Below are 25,611 nucleotides of genomic sequence, written 5' to 3'. Positions count from 1 at the left end.
CTTTATCAATACAGGAGATTCCTGCATTGAATAGGAGAGCAAACTAGTTCTATACAGACATTCCTGATCCTATTTCCTAATCTAAACTGAAGCAACATGAACAGCCCAAGATGCAAGAAATGTCATATATTTATGGACATATCTGTCAGGACTCTTTTAATTGCAAATCACAGAAACTTGACTCAGACTGTTTTGAGCAAAACAGAAATTTCTTGACTCACATAACTGAAAAGTCAGGATTAGTTCTCATCTCAGGGACACAAGTGATGTGATTGGAATCCAGTCTGTAGCCACCTCTTAGCTCTGCTTTCCTGTGGCTCCAGTTTGGGGCAGGTTCCCCCTAGACGTGATAAAACGTCGACCCACAGCTCCAGGTGCCATCTTCCCGGTAACCTCAGCAACAGTACACTCTTCTTTCATTCCAACTGATCCAACCAAAGTCCTGGGTCTCACTGTCACTGGCAATCTTGGGACCAGTGCCCATTCCCACACCAGTCATTGTGGCCAGCTGCTTGGGACGGGCTGGTTGGCTGAAGCCTGGGCTTCACACCTGCCTTAGAGTTGAGGCAAGTCAGCCCTCTCAGACCACATGGACTGAGAGTGGAGGAGGTTCTTTGTCTAATAGAAAAGAAAAGGAAGTGAACTCTGGGTGGGGAAAACAACAGCCCTCACAGCAGGGCCTGAATCCTTCCTGCTTGTTCTTGGCGGCCTGGGGTGTGGGTGTGGGTGGGTCTGCCCACCCTTGGCTCTTCTTCCTCCCCTCTCTTAAGTCACCCTTGAGTGGCTGGTGGTGAGAATGCTCACGGTCAGTGCTTGAAGTCCAGAGAAGTGGATTATCATAGAGTCTTAGCACTAGACAGAATAAGGAAACTGAGGACCAGGGGTTGAAGCAGAGGAGGAGGGGTGTTGACAGTCAGCCATGGTTTTCCAGCCCTTCAGGGTGGGGCTCAGCCCGCACCCCAGGTCTGCCAAGGCCCAGGCCTGTCCTTGTTCTGTCTGTTTCCCTGTGCTGTCTCTGGAGAGTGCCAACAGGAAAAAGTCCTTGTGAAGTCAGGAACCTTTTCTCCACTTTAAATACTTCTTATAATATAAATAGAAAGAGCAATATACATGTTTACAGAAATTGATGTTTCTTTCCCCAGTAAATGATTTCCCAAATAGGAAAGACACCAGTTCTCTAGCAATAAAACGAGAAGAAAAGTACACCCAGGATGCCATTTTATGGACTTGCATAGCAAACAGTGTGAGGTAACAGGACTTTAAAGAAGAAACAGGCCCAGTTTTTGGAAAATCTCACTTCATGTCACAGGGTACTGTGCACTGATCTGTGTATTTTCCTTTTCAGAATAGGTTCCAGAGCAATCAGCCCATTAAACTCTTATCAGCCCATTGTTAAGAGCCCTGGAGAGTAGGCTTGGCCCGTTGAAGCACTCTTAAAGAAATACCACCTCTCCCTGAGAGGGACCCCAGGAAGGCACGTGGTCTAGCTCCCTGCTTCTGGGCAGATGACTGCCGCCTCTAGGGGGATGCTTTCCTCTCTGGGACCCTTGGGTCTTTCTCCCTGGTGATGGAGAGAAGGTCCCTTCTTAAAATAAAGATCTGGAGGTGACCTCACAGCCAGGGGCCAGCGTGGAGAGGATCCAGCCGTGAGAGGAGCTGGAAATGAGGCCAGGGAGCCAGGGTAGTCAGACTGACTGCACCTGCTGCCTCTTCTGAAGGACCTCTGAGCTCAGGTCGAGACCTGGCACCTGACCCCGGCTGTCATGTCCACTGGTTGCTATCGTGGAGAAAGGAGAGCCTGGCAAGAGTGGAGCTGGCAGCAAGAAAGGCTGGGTGACTTGGTGTTTCCCAGACCCTTTCTACATTAGCCTCCTTCAGTGAACTCTTGGGAGAAGGCCCCAGTGTCTTCCAAGTTCCACCAATGTGCCCCTCTGCTTTCCTCTTACAACTTGTCTCTGGGGCCGCCCCTTAGGGGTACAGGCAGCACAGGGGTCTTCTTTCCAGGAGGCAGAGTAAGGAGCGATCCCCTCGGCCCTCAGAAAGCTGGAGCACATGAAGTCACGCCTGTGAACAGAGGACAGAGGACATCATCGGGTTTCTCCATGAAGGGGAAGGGGCTGCCCACACAGACTGCAGCCACTCACTCTCCGGGATCGCAGGCTGTCTGTGGCTGTCCCTCCCTGTGAATCCAGAGCCGCAGAGCCTGGCTTTGATGGTGGCTGCATGTTATGTGTAAGGAAAGCATTCCAATGCTGAGTGCTGAGGGGCCAATGGCTTGACTTTTTAAAAACTCTGACTCACTCTGGTAATATTTTTTTACTTCTCAATTTTTAGTTGTACCTGAGATTCACAGTAGTTGCAGAACAGACACGTGCCGTAGCTTACATTGTTGAGACAATTTCTCCAAAGCATTTTTACAAGAACTTAATAGATAATTATTGCCATATTACACATGACAAAACTGAGCAATAAGAGGACTTACCTAAAGGCACAGTTGGCAGGCCTGGATTTCTAGCTCCCACCAATGTGCTTTTTTTTTTTTTTTTTTTTTCTTTTTTTTTTGCGGCACGCGGGCCTCTCACCGCTGTGGCTTCTCCCGTTGCAGAGCACAGGCTCCGGACGTGCAGGCTCAGCGGCCATGGCTCACGGGCCCAGCCGCTCTGCGGCACGTGGGATCTTCCCCGACCAGGGCACGAACCCGCGTCCCCTGCATCGGCAGGCGGACTCTCAACCCCTGCGCCACCAGGGAATCCCCCACCAATGTGCTTTGAAGGGAAAACCCAGAAATCATCAATGATAGATCCCTTGGGCACTTTTCTCAAGGAAGAAGGAAAAGAACCCTCCTGCCATTTGTAAATTGCAAAATTCACAGATTTCTAGCTAAGAAAATCACGTTTCTTCTGAGTTCCTACTGAAAGTGCAGCATAGGAGTGAGGGTGTGCACTTTGGAATAGAACCCCGGGTTCAGTTCCAGTTTCCCCCCTCACTAGCTGTGCAATCTTCCGTAAATTACTTCTCCATGTCTCAGATTCCTAATCTGTGAAATATGAATACCACTTCTACATTACCTCATAGGGTTGATGTATGAGATGATTTAACCTATGAACGTGCTTGAGCGCAGTACCTGTTGTGTCGTGAGCCCTCAATAAATGTCCGCTGTTATTACAGCAGTGAGGGCAGGCTGAGGAAGGAGTCAGCCTGCGGGAGGCACAATGATGTGGGAGAGTAAGAGAGGGGAAGATAAAAGAGTGTTTCGATGCCATGTAGTCAGGGCAAGACACCAACTGGTAGCACTGAGGCTTCCAGGTGGCAAGTTCCTGAGATAACGCCTGTCTAGGACAAAGGACAGATGCTGCATAGAGCAGCTGAGGCACTGGGAATGGTGGTGGTTACTCAGTGTTGAATGAGTCCATGACTAATGTATGTTAAGCTCCTAGAACAACACTCGATAACTAACAGCTGCTGTTATTTAGCAGAGACCCTCGTCCTTACCTTCCCCATAAACTGAGTACCATCCAATATTCTAAATACATATATAATTATGTGTGTCCAGGGCAAGCTGGGAGGGAGGGAAAGTTGCACAGAGGCAGAGAAAAATATTTGCAGATGAAAAGTGGTCATTAGGCGGGTAGGTAAAATCATCTGCAGCCAAAAAGCCACTGAAATTGATGAGTGTGTCACTATCCAGTCCTTAAAAGGGGAGCCATTTTAAAATGAGTTGATGCAGACAAAACTTTCAGGATGTCACTGTCTCCTTTCTGTGTTAACTGAAATGATGCTTCTAGCTTCCAAAGAAGGATCGGAAACCAGAGACAAGTGATGGAATTGTCAGGAAATTGGTGGTAGCATGTCACCTGGAGATCACTGGCATTGCAAGGCCCAGCTACTAATGCTAAAAATGCAATATCAAAGTGTTTTCTCTTTTTCAAATCAAGGGAAATAGGACTCAGAAAGCATAGGGGATTAGGAAATAGGTCATACACTTGTCACAAAGCTGCTGTGGGAGTGAGAGGGCTCTACAGAAACCGTCTTGGAATTAAAATGTGACTGCTAATTAATGTATTCATTCAACAACTGTGTTTTGAGGGCCAGATCAAAAAAAAAAAAATGATAATGTATGCTTGGAAGCTACAAGTGGCCTTGTGGTGTGCAAAGTATTACAACCAGATTTGGAACTGAAATCAGCAGGCCCAAGAAGTTTACCACGTGTAGAATTTCTTCTGATTTTCCTATCAGCTCCAACCAGCAGTGTTCATTTGGCATTGAACTGAGTCCTGTGGCCACACATGCACATGGAGGTTTGCTGAGGAGAGGCCTCAGGAATCGGAGCCCCTGGGGCAGTTTCAGGGTGTTTGCTGTGAGCTCTGGAATTCTGATAGCCTAAGAATGGAATATTGTACAAATAAGTGAATTTTCTTGGGGAGCTCTTATTTCAGAAGGGCAAGGGCCTGAGTTACCTTGTTCACAGTGGGGAAGAGATCTGTCCTCCTCAGAGGCCGGTGCCTCTGTCCACTGTACCCCAGCCTCTGCAGGAGCACTCCTCTCTCCTAGATTCCACACTCTCAGGAGGCTTTCCCCATGGGGTGCAGCCATGCCCTCATCTACCTGACTTGGGAGAGCCCAGCCCTCTGGTGACTTCTTGGATGCTTGTTGGGATGTATCCCCAGCAGGTATCTCTAAGCAAAGATGGGCAAGAGTAGACAGCCAGTCCAGAACTTCAGATTTAGTTTGCTCTCTCTTTATCCTCTTATCCAACAAACACTAACCGAGAATTCTGTCTTGTTCCTAGCATATTCTAGGTAGGGTGTATAAGGTTTGTTTAAGGACCTAACATCTATAGAGAGAGACATAGATGAGAACCCACAGAGGTACAAAATGGAAAAGAGTAGGCTGGGTCACATCATAGTGAATTCCTATGTGGCTGGAGTGCAGGATGGATAAGGATCCCAGGGGGTCCAGTCTCTAGAGACTCCAAGCAGAATCTGTAGACTGTATCGTGTAACAGTGAAGAGGCAATGAACATTGTAAGTAGGAAATCAGTACAGTAAGGTGGCCCCCCCAGGAGACATTCTGTGAGGGAACTGCCCCAGTGAGGTGGGAATCGGGGCTCGAGGCCTGCGTGTCCAGCCTGGAGCCCTCTTGCCACTCTGACCCCCATTAGTAAAATAGAAATGCGTATAATACTTGCCTTACTTAGTGGCACTGTTTTGAGGAGCCAAAGAGATGATGGAAATAAAAGAGCTTTGAAAAGTAAAGAAAAATTTTAAAACAATAAGGTATTTCAGCAGTGGGACCAACAATAGTATTATTTTTATATGGTAAAATTTCTCTCATTACCACATCCATTGCCCATCAAATTATTTTTTTTTTGAGAAAACGGAAAGGGAGGAAGTGGCTGAGCCTGCCTATCGGGAAATAAATAAATACCCATCTCAGGACCTCGGAAGAGCAGGGCTTCCCGGCCCCTGAAAAGGGCCCTGAGAACAGCCTGGGTGGTTCAGGGAGCAGAGCAGCCCAGCCTGCCGCCTAGTCTGTCGGGGAACAGAGAGGTCTGCCCACAAACCACTGTCAGCCCCCAGAGGGGCTCCCGAAGGCACCCTGCAGTCCAGCCTCAGGGTTTCCCCACAGAGGTGGGACGCCAGCTCCCCACCCTCTCGTGGATGGGAGTGGTTCCCAGGTGACTCATATGAATAAAATGCAGAAAATAAAGTTGAGGTGATTGGCATTATCCTAAGCAAGTCGAGTGCCAGGCCCCATATTGTGTTCTAACTTATCTCAGGATCAGAAAAGGAAGTAAGAAACTGGCTTGCCTTTATTTCTCTCAGAACAAGACATTTCTGCCCTTCTCTTTCTCTGTGGAACAGCTGTTCCTGTGGCTTGACTTCAAAACTAAGTGAAACGACCACCTGAGTTAAGGCCGCTGTTATTGTTGGAGAGGCAGGATGGGATAATGGCGATGAGCAAGCTTTAGAGGCAGATGGGTGTTTTTATCCCAGCTCTATGATCTTGGGCAAGTCTCTTAACCTTTGGGGGCCCAGTTCTTCTGTCTAAAAAAATGGAGATAATAAAGGTACCTGCTTCATGAAGATTAAATTAATAAATCTGTGCTAGGTTCTTAGAACAGTGCCTGGAGAAAATAAGCCCTTAAAATAAATGTAGCTAATAGTATATTAATAATAACATTATTTGGTGCATATTACCTTGTCACCTCCCCTCACTGGCTGTTTTCTTGTAACACTTACCAACTTGCATGCATCCAGCGTATATGGTACTGCCTTCTAGAGTTTATCATTCACACAAGACCATATTGTCTTATCGCTGTGCCCTTCACCCCTCTCCTTGACTAAAAGCTCCCCTCTTCTGTTCCACTCCCTCCCTGCTTCTCCATCTGAGCCTGGGCAGATCAACGGCCCCCCTCCCCTCCCAGACACTTTGTCCTCAGGGCCTCTCATGAGATGGGGACAGCCACTAATTCCAGAGTGCCTCGAGGGCCATGGGCTCCTAGGACAGTAGGGGTTCACGTCCCAGCTCTGGCACTGGCTCCTTGCCACCCCTGGACCCACTGTCGTCAATCTCTGTGAATGGTATTAACGCCCACTTTACAGGGGTGGCGGAGATCTGGCAGGTGAAGTGCCTGGCACATGAGAGGCACTTGCAGATGACTAAGAGCGTAAGCTGTGGGACAAAGGCGATTTCCAATCCTCGCTGGCTGTGTGAGCCTGAGTGGCTTCCTTCACCTCTGTAAGCATGGGCTTTCTTTGTTCCCTGGGGATTTTACAGCAGCCCCTACCTCTCAGGATCCTTGTGCAGGATATATGAAGTCAGGTGTATGAAGCTCTCAGCAAGAAGCATTCCACAAGGGTTACCGTTATCATATTAACAACTGAAGGCCCACCGCGTTATCGTATTAACAACTGAAGGTCCTGCCGGGCGGATGCCTGGGGCAGTGGTGGCAGATGCTGGGCTGGCAGCATTGGTGCCGGGGAGAGAGCCGATCTTGAGTAGTCAGCATCTTCTCTGGCCTCTTCCCCCCAGGGCTCTATGTGCTGGTTGGAGCGGGGGCCCTGATGATGGCCGTGGGCTTCTTCGGGTGCTGTGGAGCCACGCGGGAGTCCCAGTGTGTTCTCGGATCTGTAAGTGGGGCGAGGTGGGGAGGGACTTGGCCTGAAGGGAGCTGGACGTTCTCTTTGTCCCTATCTCTGTGGAAAATGTGAAAAAAAAATTTTTTTAAATAAATAGGTCATTAGTGTGAAGATGTTTTGGGAGAAAAAGTGCCTAATAATATTTCACAGTGAGTGAGGCAGCTATAAGATTCCCATAGTCAGGGAAGTAGTGTTATCTGTAAGAAAAGTACTGCTGTTTGAGATCAGTAATTTAGACAAACATACCTCTTGTGGTTTATTTTAAGGCTATTTAGTTTAGCAGCATCTGTTTTTTTTTTTTTTTTAATGAAATAATTTCCGTTAACTGCTATACATCCAGTGCCAGTGTAACCTAAGAAAGAAGAGGAGCAGGAAGAAAGTTTTTGTGTTTCTCCATGAGGAGAAATGGCAGTTTTATTAGGCGGCCTCTCCTTACTCATTGAAACCTTTGGTGTCTGAACTGTGGCTGCTTCTCCTGATCTCTCTTTTTTTTTAATAAATTGATTGATTGATTTTTGGCTGTGTTGGGTCTTCGTTTCTGTGCGAGGGCTTTCTCTAGTTGCGGCGAGCGGGGGCCATTCTTCATCGCGGTGCGCAGGCCTCTCACTATCGTGGCCTCTCTTGTTGTGGAGCACAGGCTCCAGACGCGCAGGCTCAGTAGTTGTGGCTCACGGGCCTAGTTGCTCCGCGGCATGTGGGATCCTCCCAGACCAGGGCTCGAACCTGTGTCCCCTGCATTGGCAGGCAGATTCTCAACCAATGCACCACCAAGGAAGCCCTTCTCCTGATCTCTTGCCATGTAAGCTTTCTGACTCATTCCCTCAGTTCTCTATTCTTTCTCTTTCCCCTGTTGCTGAGCATCTCAAGTCTTGTTTATCACTGAACTTAGTTTAATCAGAGCAGACCCCGAGATTAGAACAGAAATCTGTCCAGAAGGGCACCCTTCACCTCCACTTCCACCTCCTCAGGGAAGCCATCCAGACCACGCAGTCTCAAGTCACCCCCTCCCCAAACCCAGCCCCACCAGCTACTCTCTATCTTCTGGTCTTACTTTATATCTTTATAGAATCTCTTTTGTTCATCAAGTAGTCACTGAAATATGGGTGCCGGGCACTGTTCTAGGTTGTGGGATTTCTAAATCACTCTCTGAAATTAACTTACCCTTTTATTGCTTACTCATTTATCATATCCTCCTCTCTCTACTATAAGGTCCCTGAGAGCAGAGGCACTGAGATCTTATCTTATTCACCACTGTATACCCAGCATCAAGGACAGTACCTGGCACAGAGCAAATGCTCAATAAACAATTGCTGAATGAATTAATGAGTGAATGAATGTGTGAATAAACTATGAATGAACTAAGGAGCCAAATGCTTCCTGCTGGATCTCTTCAAACTAATAACCTTGTCTAGTGTTTTTCAAAAGGAACTAGAGTCAAAGAGGTTAAGTAAACTGAAAAGGTACTGAATTAATGAAGTTAGTATTTTCTCTCCTCTACAGTTTTTTACCTGCCTATTGGTGATATTTGCTGCTGAAATAACCACTGGAGTATTTGCTTTCATAGGCAAGGATGTAGTAAGTAAATATTACTTATAATTGTTTTTTAATGATGGTTCAAGTGCTCTCTTTACGGCAAAGGACATGAGAATATTGGTACCCACAGTGATATCCAAAGCCAAATAACCCCCACAATAATCGTTTATGCAGAACTTTTTAACCTAGGAGTGTGGTGTGGACTTTAGCATATGTGTGTATGTGTGTGCGTGCATATAGGTGCACACATATTTCTGGGGAGCTAGTTCATAGCTTTCATTAGATATATAGAGGGGCCTATGTTTTTTTGTAACAAAAGGATCTCTAATTTAAGATGATCCCGTTTGGAATGTGGGAGGAGTTAGATTGCAGATGTGAGAAAGAAGGATGGGGAAGAACATGCATTCTCATCCCTTGTTAGCCTGTCCTTTGTCCTTAGGGTTTGGCCTGGGCAGAGGCCAGGTCATCCTCAAAGACTATAGCCAGCCTCCTGGGTACCGGTGAAGTCAGTTTGTTAAGATTTTTGCTCAAACTGTAGGTGAGCAGAATAGGTTATCAGGAGAATCCACAGAGGAAGGGGCCTTTTTAGGTGTAAACATGCAGTGGGGAAGAGAGGAGTGAAATGGAAAAGGAGGAAGAATGGAATCTTAAGTTTACTGTATTTTACATACATTCATGTGCCATAAATATTGTGTTTATGAACTTATTTTAGATTTTAAAAACGGTAAACATGTAGAATAAGTAAATGTCACCTCCTGTGGAATTTTTCTAAAGTAGCTGTTTATATTTGTAGGTTAGAGGAATCGGATCTTATGACTTCTTGAGAGCCTATGGATTTGGGGATCACATGCAATTATACTAGAAAAAGCATTCTCTACGTTTTCTATGATGTTTGAATGCTGAAACAGTTTTCCTTGGTCGTGAACACCTTTTAAATCATGTCATGAAAAGACTTGAGTACTTGTAACCAATGGAGTCCCAAGAATGCATAGGTTTCTACCCTGGCTGTGCACCAGAATCACCTGGCTGGGGCCCAGGAATCTGGGGTTCAGCTGTTGCTGATGTCCATTCAAGGTTGAGAACCTCCACTCTAAGAAATCTTTCTAGCCTATGAAAATTATTCTTGGTTAATCTATCCTTCCATCTTCAGAAGCATCTTAGAAACTCCAGAATCTATCATCTGTTCCATATAGGCAGAATTACCCTTAAATCCAGATAAACATATGGAAACGCCATATTTTTGAAGGGTAGGGAAGATGGGCTTTTTCTTGATGAAAGGAGAACGTTTGAAACTTCTCACTCATGTCCTCTTGTTTTCCTGGTATTTTTTTCAGGCTATACGACATGTTCAGACCATGTATGAAGAAGCTTATAATGATTACCTTAGAGACAAGGAAAAGGGAAATGGGACTCTCATCACCTTCCACTCAACAGTGAGTGACTTTACTTCTTCCTTAAAATTGAATCTTCTAAAGATTATACATGAGCCAGGTTCTCTCTAATCACCTAGATTAAAAATAAAAATAAATTGCGTGAAGCCAGGCAACAGCACTATATGTCTGCCTTCGTGGGAGCCACGGTTTGCATTATGTGTAGAACATAGAAGAGAAAGAGGCCTAACACCGAGTTGACAGGAGGAAGTCAGGACATGTACCCAAAGAGACAAAAGAGCACACACAAATAAGGACATCAAGAAAGCCACCCAAGTAAATATCAGGTTCTCTCAAGAGTGGCCTTGTGGTGTAACAGAAACAACTGTGACCTTCAAGTCAGAAAAGCTTATCTCTAGCTGCAGCTGTGCCATGGAACAGCTTTGTGACCTGGAGCAAGTCCCTTGTCTTCCTGATCGTCACTCAGCGCCCTCAGTTGTAAAATGAAAGGGCACATGAGACAGGCACGCTCCTTTTCTCCCGGGACATCCTGTGAGAGTGTGCTGTCAGTGCAGTGTTCTCAGCTACAGGCAGTTAATCAAGGAAGGCTCCCTGGGGGAGATGGGCCAGGCCAGTGTCATCCTGATTTCTCAACCACTGTCATATGGAGAAGTAGCTATGAACGCCTGGCCAGGTATTTTAAGGTAGCCCAGCTCTTGTCTGTCACAGGTCTGTCCTGGAAGGTGCCAACCATTTATCCTGTTCAGCTTCAGCTGCCCCAGGGACATCAGATAGCACACAGGTTCCTTTGTCTTTGAAGGGCAGCCCTAAGGCAGGACACCTGTTGGCTGGCCAGTATTCAAGCCCCAGTCTTTTAGCCCCTGGGGTTTTCTGTGGCCACTTCTCCTGTCGATCCCAGGCTCTCCTCAGTTAATGAGCCTTTCCTGAAACTCATGAAACTTTAGCTACTCAGCAAGGCTGAAAGAAAGAATCAAAAGACCCAACTCCTATCTTAAAAACAGCAATTTACACAGGCACTGTCAGCTAGCTTCTTGTCTTGTTTGGATTGCCTTCAGTCACCTCCTGTCATAAAACTTGGACAAATTTGGTGAAGTTGTTCCTTGCTTTGTTAACCTGACTCTGTGACTCTTCATACTGTCTCCAGAATGGCCACTAGGTTGTAGTGTCGGGCCTCAGAGCTGTTTAGAGGCCTCAGCACACCCAGTCCTTAGCAATGATACCCAGACTTGTAGCTGCAGCTTCTCCCTCCTTGATCTAAAAGCTCTTTTTCTGACTCTCTAGTTTCAGTGCTGTGGAAAAGAAAGCTCTGAACAGGTACAACCGACCTGCCCAAAGGAGCTCCTAGGACACAAGGTAAGCTTCTCTACCAGGTTCCTATCCTGCCTGTGGTGTTAAAATGGTTCTTGCCCTCTGGGTGGAGGGGTGATTCTGGGAGGCCCTCTGCCAGTGGCTTCTAGCCTCAGCTTTATTCTATGTAGAATAAGTGAAGCAATGATGAGTCCCAGTCCCCTGGTACCCTGGGGAATAATGGTGTGCTCACTTGCCAGTAATGATGCAAATGCAGTGGCATTAGTTAAGCTCACCAGGGCCAGAGGTATGCACCCTAAGGATGTTGCCCGTACCCTTCCATGGGTGTCATTGCACTGGTAAATGCTTCCTTTATTAAGTGCTGCATGGCAGGCACTATGCCAGGTTCTGGAAACTCTAAGGTGAAAAACACATGGTCCCTGCCTCAGTGGCCTCACAGGCTGGTCAAGGGAGCTGATGCTTGGCAGAGCACAGTGTCTGTATAGAATACAGTGGAGTCAGGAAAGCTCGCAGAGGATGGATCCTTGAGCCGAGTTTTGACAAAGGAAGGTCATTCCAGGCCCAGAAAGCAGCAAGAACAGAAGCATGAAATTCCAGGACTGAAGGAGAATAGGGAGTCCAGAGGGAATGGTGAGGGACATTTTTGAAAAGACAGGCAATGGCATGGTTTCATACCTGGAAGTTTGGAGAAGCTGTTGCTTTTAGCAGAGGATTAACATAATCGTTTTGCATTGTAGAAAGAGCACTCAGGCTGCTGGGTGTGACTGGTAGAACAGAAGGCTGGAGACCAATGGAGGGAGGCCGCTTAGGTGGCATTTATGTTTTTCCTGGTAAGAGAGGATGAGGAGCTAGAGCAAGTCACATACAGTGGGGAGGGAGAGGAAGCTACAGATTCAGAGACGTTCAGGGGTAGAATCAACAGGCACAGGTGACTGACTGGGTGTGAGTGGAGAGTGAAAGGGAGGAAGCTAAGACTTCAGATGCCTGCTTGGCTACAGAGAAGGAGAGGCTGAGTGTGTAGGAAGGAAAGGAGATAAGTGACAGCACAGGCTTCCTGAGGAGATGAGAGAATAAGATCCAGAGCCAGTAAAGGGATTGACTTTCAACAGAGCAGGGCACTTCTTTGGCTTTAATGAGAAGGAAGTAAGAAGCAGTGTGCCTTTCTCATCTGCATACTCACTGCCTACAGCAGTACCTGCCACCGGATGAATGGAGTGTGGCAGTTTATAGGTGCAGGTGAGGAAGGTTGGAAGAATTTCTACGGCTTGACTCCAATAAGTAAGGGAGCCACTGTCTAGATCAGCGGTTCTCAACTTTTACCAGAATGTATTGTAATTATTTTTGTGAGTCTATGTCCTTCTCTAAACTATGAACTCCCTGAGGGCAAAAGTAACCATGTCTTATTTTCTCCATATCCACCATGCCATTCTGGTGACTAATGAAAAGCAGATGCTCAAGAAATATTTGTTGAATGAATGAATGATGAATGAATGAAGTATGACAGGAGATGTGAGGATAGCAGTAAGAGTTTCATATAGCTTAGGTGGGTATCAGAGAGAGCTGACCATTGACAAGTAAAAGGACCTGGGCAGCCTAAGGACAAAATTGGGTTGGAGAGAATACCTCTGTATTTAAGAGGACCAAATAGAAGTTGGAGAAACTAATTGCAATTACAAGTGATCTGTTCTGCCCCCTGTCCAATATTCCTCCATCCGTGAAGGTTCTTTGGACCTACACTGCACAGGTCTCTATGGGACACAGATGAAAGAAGAGGGCCACCCAGCCCAGCCGCCATAGCAGAGAACAGTCCTCCAGCCCCCAACACTTGGCTTTCCTTTGTTAAATTTGAACCTATACAGAATTTATAGCTTCTTACTAGGTGATGCCTACGTTGCATAGTAAATTGGACTAAGTATGTAGAAAGTCTTTTAAACTATAAATGACAATCCAAAAGCAAGGGGCTATTATTTGGGGAATATTTTACTTTTTTTTAATTTGCTGAAAGTAAGCAGAGGCCCCAAATTTTTAATGCCTCAGGTCCCAGAATAGCTTCATCCAGCCAGGCTTCAGGGCTTTGAAGCAGCCATTGGCCTAAATAGGAAAATTCCACCAAAAGGAGAGTATTATCATTTTTCCCCCAACAACATTTTTGCTTTAAAGTTATCAGAGTGATATCTGGGAGGAATGGTTTAAATATGAACAGAAGCTGACATGGGTTAACTCTCACAGGATGCTCTGTAGAGAAGGAAAGGATTGGATCAGGGTGATGATTCACACATACCATCAGCTGTTATTCCTGACTTTTTCTTTTCCAAAACAGAATTGCATTAATGAAATTGAGAGCATAATCAGTGTTAAGCTCCAGTTCATCGGAATTGTCGGTATTGGAATCGCAGGTCTCACGGTGAGAAAGTTCCAGAACATACCTTCTTTGACCTCTAAGAAGCCTTGAACCTTTGTATCTTATTTCTCTTCAAGTGTGATATCGCAGTATCTTAGGAGAGATTTTTCATAAAAGACAAAGATGTTTTTGACAATATCTAAGAACAAAGCTAATTAGATACATCAATACTTAGTTCTCTCAAATATGATACAAATTTCAATTTTAAGCTAATTATGACTTTGAGTTTATCATTGCAATAACTTCCCATTTTAAGATCCCACCAAGCTTAAACTAGATGAGTGATTTTTAATTCTGGGTCTCTTCCTTTGTTAGATATTTAAGATAACATAGATTAAACTCTCTCATCTATGATTTGCAGAGGTAGCACAGTGTAGTGATTAACAGTGCAAACTCTGGCATCACACTGTCTGGATTCAACTGCTAACTCCACTACTTACAAACCCTGGGGTCACTGGAAAGTTTCTTAATTTCTCTATGTCTCAATTCCCTCATCTGCAAAATGGGGATTTAAATATACCAACCTCAGAAAATTGTTGTGACAATTAAGTGGGATAATACATATAAAGTATTATTAGGAATTAATTCATATAACGGGTCTGGAACATAGCACTCAATAAATGCTAGCTCTACATAGAATCTGAGGATTCTATGGATCTAAGGATGCATAGTGCATCCTTGCACCTGTAGGTAGCTCAGTACTTCTAAAGTACAAAAGAAGAGTGTGCAAGAGTTCATAGGGGCAGAAAGCTATGGTAAGTGTAGCAAGAGATGACACTGGAGAGGGTTATGAGGGTCCACATAATTGTGTTCTTTGTGTGACTTTTTGATAGGTTGGGCTTTATCCTTAAGGTAGAGGGAAGCCACCCAGGTTTGGAAGGACCTGTAGTGCAGTGTGGAGATAAAGTTGGAGGGAAGTAAGATTGGAGTCAGGTAAGCCCATAAAGAGGTGATTCCCATTGTCCAGGGGCTGAGTGATAATAGCTAATGCTAAGATAGTACTTACCTTCTAGCCCTCATATGTAGATTAATTCATGGCCTAAGCTGAGGCAGGGGCAATGGAATTGTGGGGAAATCAATGAATTGGCAGTTCTCAGGGGACACACAATCATCTTCCCTCCTTTCTGTATTTAGAGCACAAAGGGCTGGGGCAGTGGGTGAAAATACTATGCTGAGGACCTCCCAATCCAGGGACTTCTCTCAGGGCCTCCCCATCCGCCCTGGGGCTAGCCTGATGGCCAGTCTGCGGCTTCCCAAGGACAATTCTGAGGCAGAAGATTTGAAAATGTTCTTCATTAACAGAGGTATCAAATAGATCCTCCCAACAATTCTACAATCTCAAGGAATGAGCATTCTAGAAGTGGTCACCACTGACTCATGACAGTGGCAGGATGAGTTTCTTTCTGAGGGGATCACTTTAGGTACAACGAGGTCTAAGCAGGGGTTGCATCCAACCTTACAACCACGGAAAGGGGAAAGCCCTGTGTTGGCCATCTTGACTCAGAAGAAACCCCCAGAGTTTCTTCTTTAATTCTTTTCTTCATAAGGTAAGAATTTCACAATGTAATCAGTTAACAAAATGTCCATTAGGTGTCTCCCCTGCCACACACTGGTATTCAGTTCTGTCAGCCAGAAGCTTGGAGCCCTGATCCTAGCTATTCCCTTAAGTCTGCCCCTTCCCTTCCAATAACTGATAACACATGCCTTTTTAAATTCAGCATTTACAGATCCTAGTCTAATGTCGGATGGGATTGAGGAGACAATCAGAGAGTTATGGTACTGATTCCTTTGAACAAACATTGATAGTAGTCTATGAACAACGCACCTACAGATAGCATATCATAGGCTCTGCAAAATTAATAGGAGAAGTGATTGAGGACAAGAAGGATTTCTTGGCATCCTTCTATTCAAACCATTTAAGTAGCTATTAATTTTGCTAAATATTTGGCTTTTCAAAGAAGCATCCAAGTGGTAGAAGGTATCAGTAATACCATAGTACAAACACCTCAATTTCTGTTTTGGTAAAACTATTGAGTTAAATAATAAAGCATCATGTACACTTAAAAATGAACTGGGAATGAAGAAATGCTCCACTTTTTAATATGTGGTCACTGTTGCAAAAATGCAAAGCTTTGCCAGCAATAGAAAACTATTTAGACGACAAGTGTATTTAAACAACAAGTGGTTACAAACACATTTTCCAAAATAAAAATATAAATGAGAGAGATTGGTTCAAGATGGTGGAGTAGAAGGATGTGCACTCACTCCCCCTTGCAAGAGCACTGGAATCACAACTAACTGCTGAACAGTCATCGACAGGAAGACATTGGAACTCATCAAAAAAGATACCCTACATCCAAAGACAAAGGAGAAGCCACAGTGAAATGGTAGGAGGGGCGCAATCACAGTAAAATCACATCCCATAACTGCTGGGTGGGTGACTCACAAACTGGAGAACACTTATACCACAGAAGTCCACCCACTGGAGTGAAGGTTCTGAGCCCCACGTCAGGATTCCCAACTGGGCGGTCCGGCAATAGGAGAAGGAATTCCTAGAGAATCAGACTTTGAAGCCTAGTGGGATTTCATTACAGGACTTTGACAGGACTGGGGTAAACAGAGACTCTACTCTTGGAGGGCACACACAAAGTAGTGTGCATATCAGGACCCAGGGGAAAGAGGAGTGACTCCATAGGACACTGAACCAGACCTACCTGCTAGTGTTGGAGAGTCTCCTGCAGAGGCAGGGGGTGGCTGTGACTCATCGTGAGGACAAGGAAACTGGCAGCAGAATTTCTGGAAAGTTCTCCTTGGCATGAGCCCTCCCAGAGTCCGCCATTAGCCCCACCAAAGAGCCAGGTAGGCTCCAGTATTGGGTCACCTCAGGCCAAACAACCAACAGGGAGGGAACCCAGCCCAACTCATCAGCAGACAAGCAGATTAAAGTTTTACTGAGCTCTGCCCACCAGAGCAACACCCAACTCTACCCACTACCAGTCCCTCCCATCAGGAAACTTGCACAAGTTTCTTAGATAGCCTCATCCACCAGAGGGCAGAGAGCAGAAGCAAGAAGAACTACAATCCTGCAGCCTGTGGAACAAAAAACACATTCACAGAAAGATAGACAAAATGAAAAGGCAGAGGACTATGTACCAGATGAAGGAACAAGATAAAACCCCAGAAAAACAACTAAATGAAGTGGAGATAGGCATCCTTCCAGAAAAAGAATTCAGATTAATGATAGTGCAGATGATCCAGGACCTCAGAAAAAGAATGGAGGCAAAGATCAAGAAGATGCAAGAAATGTTTAACAAAGACCTAGAAGAATTAAATAACAAGCAGAGATGAACAATACAATACTGAAATGAAAAATACACTAGAAGGAATCAAGAGCAGAATAACTGACACAGAAGAACGGATAAGTGACCTGGAAGACGGAATGGTGGAATTCACTGCTACAGAACGGAATAAAGAAAAAAGAATGAAAAGAAATGAAGACAGCCTAAGAGACCTCTGGGACAACATTAAATGCAACAACATTTGCGTTATAGGGGTCCCAGGAGGAGTAGAGAGAGAGAAAGGACCCTAGAAAATATTTGAAGAGATTATAGTCAAAAAATTCCCTAACATGGGAAAGGAAATAGCCACCCAAGTCCAGGAAGTGCAGATAGTCCCAGGCAGGATAAACCCAAGGAGAAACATGACGAGACACATAGTAATCAAATTAACAAAAATTAAAGGCAAAGAAAAATTATTGAAAGCAACAAAGGAAAAATGACAAATAACATACAAGGGAACTCCCATAAGGTTAACAGCTGGTTTCTTAGCAGAAACTCTACAAGCCAGAAGGGAGTGGCATGACATATTTAAAGTAATGAAGAGGAAGAACCTACAATCAAGATTACTCTACCTGGCAAGGATCTCATTCAGAATTGATGGAGAAATCAAAAGCTTTACAGACAAGCAAAAGCTAAGAGAATTCAGCACCACCAAACCAGCTCTACAACAAATGCTAAAGGAACTTCTCTAAGTGGGAAACACAAGAGAAGAAAAGGACCTACAAAAACAAACCCAAAACAATTAAGAAAATGGTTATAGGAACATACATATTGATAATTACCTTAAACGTGAATGGATTAAATGCTCCAACCAAAAGACACAGGCTCACTGAATGGATACAAAAACAAGACCCGTATATGTGCTGTCTACAAGAGACCCACTTCAGACCTACGGATACATACAGACTGAAAGTGAGGGGATTGAAAAAGATATTCCATGCAAATGGAAACCAAAAGAATGCTGGAGTAGCAATACTCATATCAGATAAAATAGACTTTAAAATAAAGAATGTTACAAGAGACAAGAAAGGACACTACATAATGTTGAAGGGATCAATCCGAGAAGAAGATATAGCAATTATAAATATATACGCTCCCAACATAGTAGCACCTCAATACATAAGGCAACTGCTGACAGCTATAAAGGAGGAAATCAACAGTAACACAATAATACTGGGGGACTTTAACACCTCACTTACACCAATGGACAGATCACCCAGACAGAAAATTAATAAGGAAACAGAAGCCTTAAATGACACAATAGACCAAATAGATTTTATTGATATTTATAGGACATTCCATCCAAAAACAGGAGCACATGGTACATTCTCCAGGATTGATCACATCTTGGGTCACAAATCAAGCCTTGGTAAATTTAAGAAAATTGAAATCATATCAAGCATATTTTCTGACCACAACACTATGAGATTAGAAATCAATTATAGGGAAAAAAATGTAAAAAACACAAACACATGGAGGCTAAACAATACATTACTAAATAAGCAAGAGATGACTGAAGAAATCAAAGAGGAAATCAAAAAATACCTAGAGACAAATGACAATGAAAACACAATGATCCTAAACCTATGGGATGCAGCAAAAGCAGTTCTAAGAGAGAAGTTTATAGCAATACAAACCTACCTCAAGACACAAGAAAAATCTCAAATAAACAGTCTAACCTTACACCTAAAGGAACTAGAGAAAAAAGAACAAAAAAACCCAAAGTTAGTATAAGGAAAGAAATCATAAAGATCAGATCAGAAGTAATTGAAAAAGAAATGAAGAAAATATAGCAAAGGTCAATAAAACTAAAAGCTGGTTCTTTGAGAAGATAAAAAAATTTGATAAACCATTAACCAGACTCATCAAGAAAAAGAGGTAGAGGCTCAAATCAATAAAATTAGAAATGAAAAGGAAAAGTTACAACAGACACCACAAAAATACAAAGCATCTGAAGAGACTACTACAAGCAACTCTATGCCAATAAAAGGGACAACCTGGAAGAAATGGACAAATTCTTAGAAAGGTATAACCTTCCAAGACTGAACCAGGAAGAAATAGAAAATATGAACAGACCAATCACAAGTAATGAAATTGAAACTGTGTTTAAAAATCTTCCAACAAACAAAAGTCCAGGACAAGATGGCTTCGCAGGTGAATTCTATCAAATATTTCGAGAAGAGCTAATACCCATGCTTCTTAAATTCTTCCAAGAAATTGTAGAGGAAGGAACACTCCCAAACTCATTCTCTGAGGCCACCGTCACCGTGATACCAAAACCAGACAAAGATACTAGAAAAAAAGAGAATTCCAGACCCATATCACTGATGAATATAGATGCAAAAATCCTCAACAAAATACTAACAATCAGAATCCAACAACACATTAGAAGGGTCATACACCATGATCAAGTGGGATTTATCCCAGGGATGCAAGGATTCTTCAATATACACAAATCAATCAATGTGATACACCATCTATTAACAAATTGAAGAATAAAAACCATATGATCATCTCAATACATGAAGAAAAAGTGTTTGACAAAATTCAACACTCATTTATGATAAAAGCCTGCCAGAAAGTGGGCATAGAGGGACCTACGTCAACATAATAAAGGCCATATATGACAAACCTATAGCAAACATCATTCTCAGTGGTTAAAAACTGAAAGCATTTCCTGTAAGACCAGGAACAAGACAAGGATGTCCACTCTCACCACTATTATTCAACATAGTTTTGGAAGTCCTAGCCATGGCAATCAGAGAAGAAAAATAAATAAAAGGAATTCAAATTGGAAAAGAAGAGGTAAAACTGTCACTGTTTGCAGATAACATGACAGTATACACAGAGAATCTTGAAGATGCCACCAGAAAATTACTAGAGCTAATCAATGAATTTGTAAAGTTACAGGATACAAAATTAATGCACAGAAATCTCTTGCATTCCTATACACTAATGATGAAAAATCAGAAAGAAATTAAGGAAGCACTCCCATTTACCATTGCAACAAAAGAATAAAATACCTAGGAATAAACCTACCTAGCAAGACAAAAGACATGTATGCAGAAAACTATAGGACACTGATGAAAGAAATTAAAGATGATACCAACAGATGGAGAGATATACCATGTTCTTTGATTGGAAGAATCAATATTGTGAAAATGACTATACTACCCAAAGCAATCTACAGATTCAATTCAACCCGTATCAAATTACCAATGGCATTTTTTTTTACAGAACTAGAACAAAAACTCTTAAAATTTGTATGGAGAAACAATAGATCCCGAATAGCCAAAGCAGTCTTGAGGGAAAAAAACGGAGCTAGAGGAATCAGACTCCTCTACTTCAGACTATACTACAAAGCTACAGTAATCAAGACAATATAGTACTGGCACAAAAACAGAAATATAGATCAATGAAACAGGATAGAAAGCCCAGAGATAAACCCACGCACCTATGGTCAACTAATCTATGACAAAATAGGCAAGGATATACAATGGAGAAAAAACAGTCTCTTCAATAAGTGGTGCTGGAGAAACTGGACAGCTACATGTAAAAGAATGAAACTAGAACACTCCCTAACACCATACACAAAAATAAACTCAAAATGGATTAGAGACCTAAAGGTAAGACTGGACACTATCAAACTCTTAGAGAAAAACATAGGAAGAACACTCTGACATAAATCACAGCAAGATCTTTTTTGATCCACCTCCTAGAGTAATGGAAATAAAAACAAAAATAAACAAATGGGACCTAATGAAACTTAAAAGCTTTTGCACAGCAAAGGAAACTACAAACAAGATGAAAAGACAACCCTCAGAGTGGGAGAAAATATTTGCAAATGAATCAATGGACAAAGGATTAATCTCCAAAATATATAAACAGCTCATGCAGCTCAATATTGAAAAAACAAACAACCCAATCCCAAAATGGGCAGAAGACCTAAATAGACATCTCTCCAAAGAAGACATACAGATGGCCAATAAACACATGAAAAGCTACTCAACATCACTAATTATTAGAGAAATGCAAATCAAAACTGCAATGAGGTATTACCTCACACCTGTTAGAATGGGCATCATCAGAAAACCTACAAACAATAAATGCTGGAGAGGGTGTGGAGAAAAGGGAACCCTCTTGCACTGTTGGTGGGAATGTAAATTGATACAGCCACTACGGAGAACAGTATGGAGTTTCCTTAAAAAACTAAAAATAGAATTAGCATATAACCCAGTGATCCCACTACTGGGCATATATCCAGAGAAAACTTAATTCAGAAAGACACATGTACCCCAATGTTCATTGCAGCACTATTTACAATAGCCAGGACATGGAAGCAACCTAAATGCCCATCAACAGATGAATGGATAAAGAAGATGTGGTACATATATACAATAGAATATTACTCAGCCATTAAAAGGAATGAAATTGGGTCATTTGTAAAGACATGGATAGATCTAGAGAGTGTCATACAGAGTGAAGTAAGTCAGAAAGAGAAAAACAAATACCGTATACTAACGCATATATGTGGAACCTAGAAAAATGGTACAGATGAACAGGTTTGCAGGGCAGAAATTGAGACACAGATGTAGAGAACAAATGTATGCAAACCAAGGGGGGAAGTGGCGGGGTAGGGGTGGTGGTGGTGTGATGAATTGGGAGATTGGGATTGACATGTATACACTGATGTGTATAAAATGAGTGACTAATAAGAACCTGCTGTATAAAAAAATAAACAAATTCAAAATTTCAAAAAAAATATATATATATAAATTAGATCTGGGATTAACCTGAAATATAAAATTCTAAAACCAGTAGTGTATTAGTCTTTTATAATTATTAAGAACTGCCCTATAAGCTAGAAATAGAGCCTTTCTTAAAGCAGAGTCTTGCTATTTTTTAACAATAATAAAATAAGAATATATTTTAAGCAGTTAACGGAAGTCTTTAACCAGTAGCTATAATTAAGTAGCACATATAAAAGTGCCACTTACATTCAGTAATTATTGGTTATAATTATTTGTTAACATGAGTTAAACATGCAAGCAGCTTGCTGGCCTTTTTTAAAAATCAATTTTCATCATTTGAAAGTCATTAAAAAGTGGTTCCTCTGTTTCAGATCTTTGGCATGATATTCAGCATGGTCCTTTGCTGTGCGATACGAAATTCACAAGATGTCATATGAAGCTACTTCTACATGAAAATTGTAATCTAGAGCATACAAATGTCACAAGAGCTGTCTCCTGGCTCATTTTTAATATTCAAAGGACAGTAGGATCTAAAATAATTTGCTGTTAATTGTACATTTGCACATGTATGTATGTTTGGCATATTACTGGTTTACCCCTTGAGTGAATGCCTATGTATGTTGACTGAAGCATATTCATGTGTGATCTGCATGTTTCTGGTATATGCATAATGAAATCTGTTTGCTGGGAATTCCTGATTCTTGTTATGTGAAAGAAACACATATTTAACTCTCAGGAAAAGATCAAAAAGCTTTGATAAACTTTAAAAACTTGGTTATTTAGGAAAAAAATATGATAGTGGTTCAGTTTCTCAGACTCTAGCCATAGGAAGTTAGATACAGAGAATTCAGGGATTTCTAGTTTATGGAAGCAATAAGCTACAGGAATTGAGAGATCATGGTGCAGTGTTAAAAGTAACTGTGTGTGGGTTAGGTGTAAGGGTTTCCTGGGATTTTTTAATATACATACTCTCCCCAGAATTTAGGACTAAACACATCTGTAAAACTAAATATAGCTTGGAAAATCTAATTTGACTAAGTCATACTTTCCTAGTATTTAAAAAACAAAACAAAACAAAACCTTGCTCTGGAAAGAGGTGTCACACAGACATTCACATGTCCTATACAACTGAGTGATTTTAGGACTAGAAAGAAAATCTTTTAACAACTTTTTAAGGAAATATTTTTGTTCTTATATAAAGACATTTAAATATTGCTTTATGACTTTCCTTTTCTGACTCTTCTCCGAACTACTGTAACCCCCACATACACAAAAGGGCTTTTATCTCCAACTTTTCTGTGTTTCTTCAGATGTAAGCATAGAAAGACTAAAGCAAGAGATCTGGCAGTTGCAAATTGTAGGAAAGAAAATTTTCACTGACACTGTATCTTTGAAATACCTCATAACTTGAGTTTACATATTTTCCTAATTTTTTGGTATTTTTCTTATTTATTCACCTAGAGAATTCTTCTTTATAGATTAAGAACTACAGTTTTTGCCACTTAAAATATACTATATCATGAGCATCCTTAGCCAAACCAAAATAAAGAAAAACATCCTCTCCTAGTTTTGTGCACACAAGAGAGACAAGCTAAGGAAACAAAAATACACACACAACAGAAATATGTTCCTTCTGTGCAGGTCTCCTATAAAAATAAAATGTTTGTGTTCTTTATGGTCTTGATGCTTCATTGTAATCTGAAATTTACAATCTAAATTGACATATACGTCCATTTTTAAATAGCAACTTGGTACATTTAGTAAATCATGGATTTTTAAAATTACATTTTAAAAGGCCACACAAAAATGAAAGTATGGGGGACTTTTGGAAACCCCCAAGTATGTTTGTACTTATGTGAGAACACAAGTCTTTGGGTCTGCACTAAAGGAGAGTGTGCACTCCGAGAAAGTTTTACAAAACATTTTGCTGAAAACATGTACATTTGAAATAATCTCACTCCCATAGGGAACCACATTTCTCCTACCATACTTGCTATTGCTACTAACTGTGGAGGAAGATTTCTAGAAAAACAGTCAGACTGGAAGCAAGCCAAAAATTTAGTTGTGCATAGCTACTTTGCTGTGTCTGTAGCTAACAGAAAGATTATTTTAAGAAACTCACTTCATGAAATAGATGTTTCTACCCTGGTAGTTGAGAAGTAGAATTTTTTAAGTAAAGAACAAAAAGCCACCATCTCTCTTGGTGGCTTATTTCACCTGTCTGCCTGAAGACAGGAAACAGGCTTAAGGGCATGCTTAGGTTTCTTCCAGCTCTGAATCTTCTGGGATTCAACAAGAGTTTCATTCTATACCTGAATTAACCTTAAAGAAGTCTAGCTAAAAGTGGAAGAGTAGAGATTTATTCCTTATGTGATTAAAGTGTGACTTTTGGGAGTAATTTTTCTAAAATATGTGCCATGAGTAAAATTAGAGAATTTCATCTCTGAGTGAGGGTACAGTTATATACATATATATCTTGAATCTACATATGCATCTTGAATATATATCTCTTAAATATATATACATATATAACTTGAACATATGTATACTTGTGTGTATATACACACACATACATGTATACATATATGTATACAAATATATACACACACGTATAAAGTTTTGGTTATATCTGTTTACCTGAACTAATTTGAGATCAGGCCCAAAGATTTTCTTAAATGTATGGTGCCAAGGCACAGAATTAAAACTTCTTGATGAAATTTTTTTTTTTTTTTTTTTGTGGTACGTTGGCCTCTCACTGTTGTGGCCTCTCCCATTGAGGAGCGCAGGCTCCGGACGCACAGGCTCAGCGGCCATGGCTCACGGGCCCAGCCGCTCCGCGGCATGTGGGATCTTCCCAGACCGGGGCACGAACCCGTGTCCCCTGCATCGGCAGGCGGATTCTCAACCACTGTGCCACTAGGGAAGCTATTGATGAAATATTTTAAGTTATTTCAAATTAAATTTTCTATGTACCAGAATTTCTTGTTTGATTTATCTTAAAATCCTGTTATATCTTTATACACACTCATTCAACTTATCTTAATCCCTAACTATCAATCAATCCAAATAATATGGTGAAAAAAGGAAATAGTAACCTTTCTATAGTGTTACTAATAGGAGCTGAGCTTAAAAACAACACTCTAACAAAGTTATTGCATATAGTTATATTTCAATTAATATTGTTTCACACGAATTACACCTCTTTTCCACAGAGTAGTTCCTTTGTCATCCATAGTACAACCTGTAACATTACACACTGATACAGAGGCCAGTGTAACCGCCCGTGCAGTCACCAATGACAGGTGCTCTCCTTTCTGCTGTGAGCAGTGCCAGTAGGTTTGGCGTGGTGAGAATGAGGCTCCTGGAAAGATGGCAGTGAAGGAGATAGTATATTTTCTCTTCTGAAGTAAGTTTTTCAGAGATTGAAAAGAACAGACCCCCTCCATGTCATGGGTAAAATGTGGTTTCCATGGCCCCAAGGGCAGCCCTTAAATATTTTGGAGGTGCACCCCAGCTTTCTTGGTTCACCGCTCCCATGTAACCACCAGCCCCTTGATTTCAGCAGCCCCATTTTCCCCACCCCTATGAGGGAGCACTAATGAACCCTTGAAGCTAGTCACTTAACTACATCATCTTAGTTTGGGCTCATCAAAATCAAATTTGTGTTAAGGTATATTTTAAGACAGACAAATGGTTTCTATTTTCTTTCAACATGACTTTTTTTTTCCTATAAAATGTACTTGTAAG

The 25,611-nt window shown here is 42.1% G+C and overlaps 1 protein-coding gene across 3 annotated transcripts in view; it reads left to right on the top strand.

Moving 5' to 3' along the window:
* TSPAN2 (tetraspanin 2) overlaps positions 1-25,346 on the top strand; it is a 43,467-nt gene extending 18,121 nt beyond the window's left edge. For all 3 annotated transcript variants that reach the window (XM_067033808.1, XM_059046659.2, XM_067033803.1), the window contains exons 3-8: positions 7,036-7,133; positions 8,643-8,717; positions 10,010-10,108; positions 11,348-11,419; positions 13,695-13,778; positions 22,236-25,346. In XM_067033808.1, coding sequence (XP_066889909.1) covers positions 7,036-7,133; positions 8,643-8,717; positions 10,010-10,108; positions 11,348-11,419; positions 13,695-13,778; positions 22,236-22,301 — 494 coding nt within the window. In that variant the 3' untranslated portion in view covers positions 22,302-25,346. The remainder of the gene's footprint in view (positions 1-7,035; positions 7,134-8,642; positions 8,718-10,009; positions 10,109-11,347; positions 11,420-13,694; positions 13,779-22,235) is intronic.
* Positions 25,347-25,611: the final 265 nt, after the last annotated feature.

Source organism: Kogia breviceps, chromosome 1 (genome assembly GCF_026419965.1).
Source record: "Kogia breviceps isolate mKogBre1 chromosome 1, mKogBre1 haplotype 1, whole genome shotgun sequence".
In the NCBI taxonomy this organism is placed as follows: domain Eukaryota; kingdom Metazoa; phylum Chordata; class Mammalia; order Artiodactyla; family Physeteridae; genus Kogia; species Kogia breviceps.
Note: the sequence above shows the minus strand (reverse complement) of the source record. Positions and strands in the feature narration are given on the sequence as shown.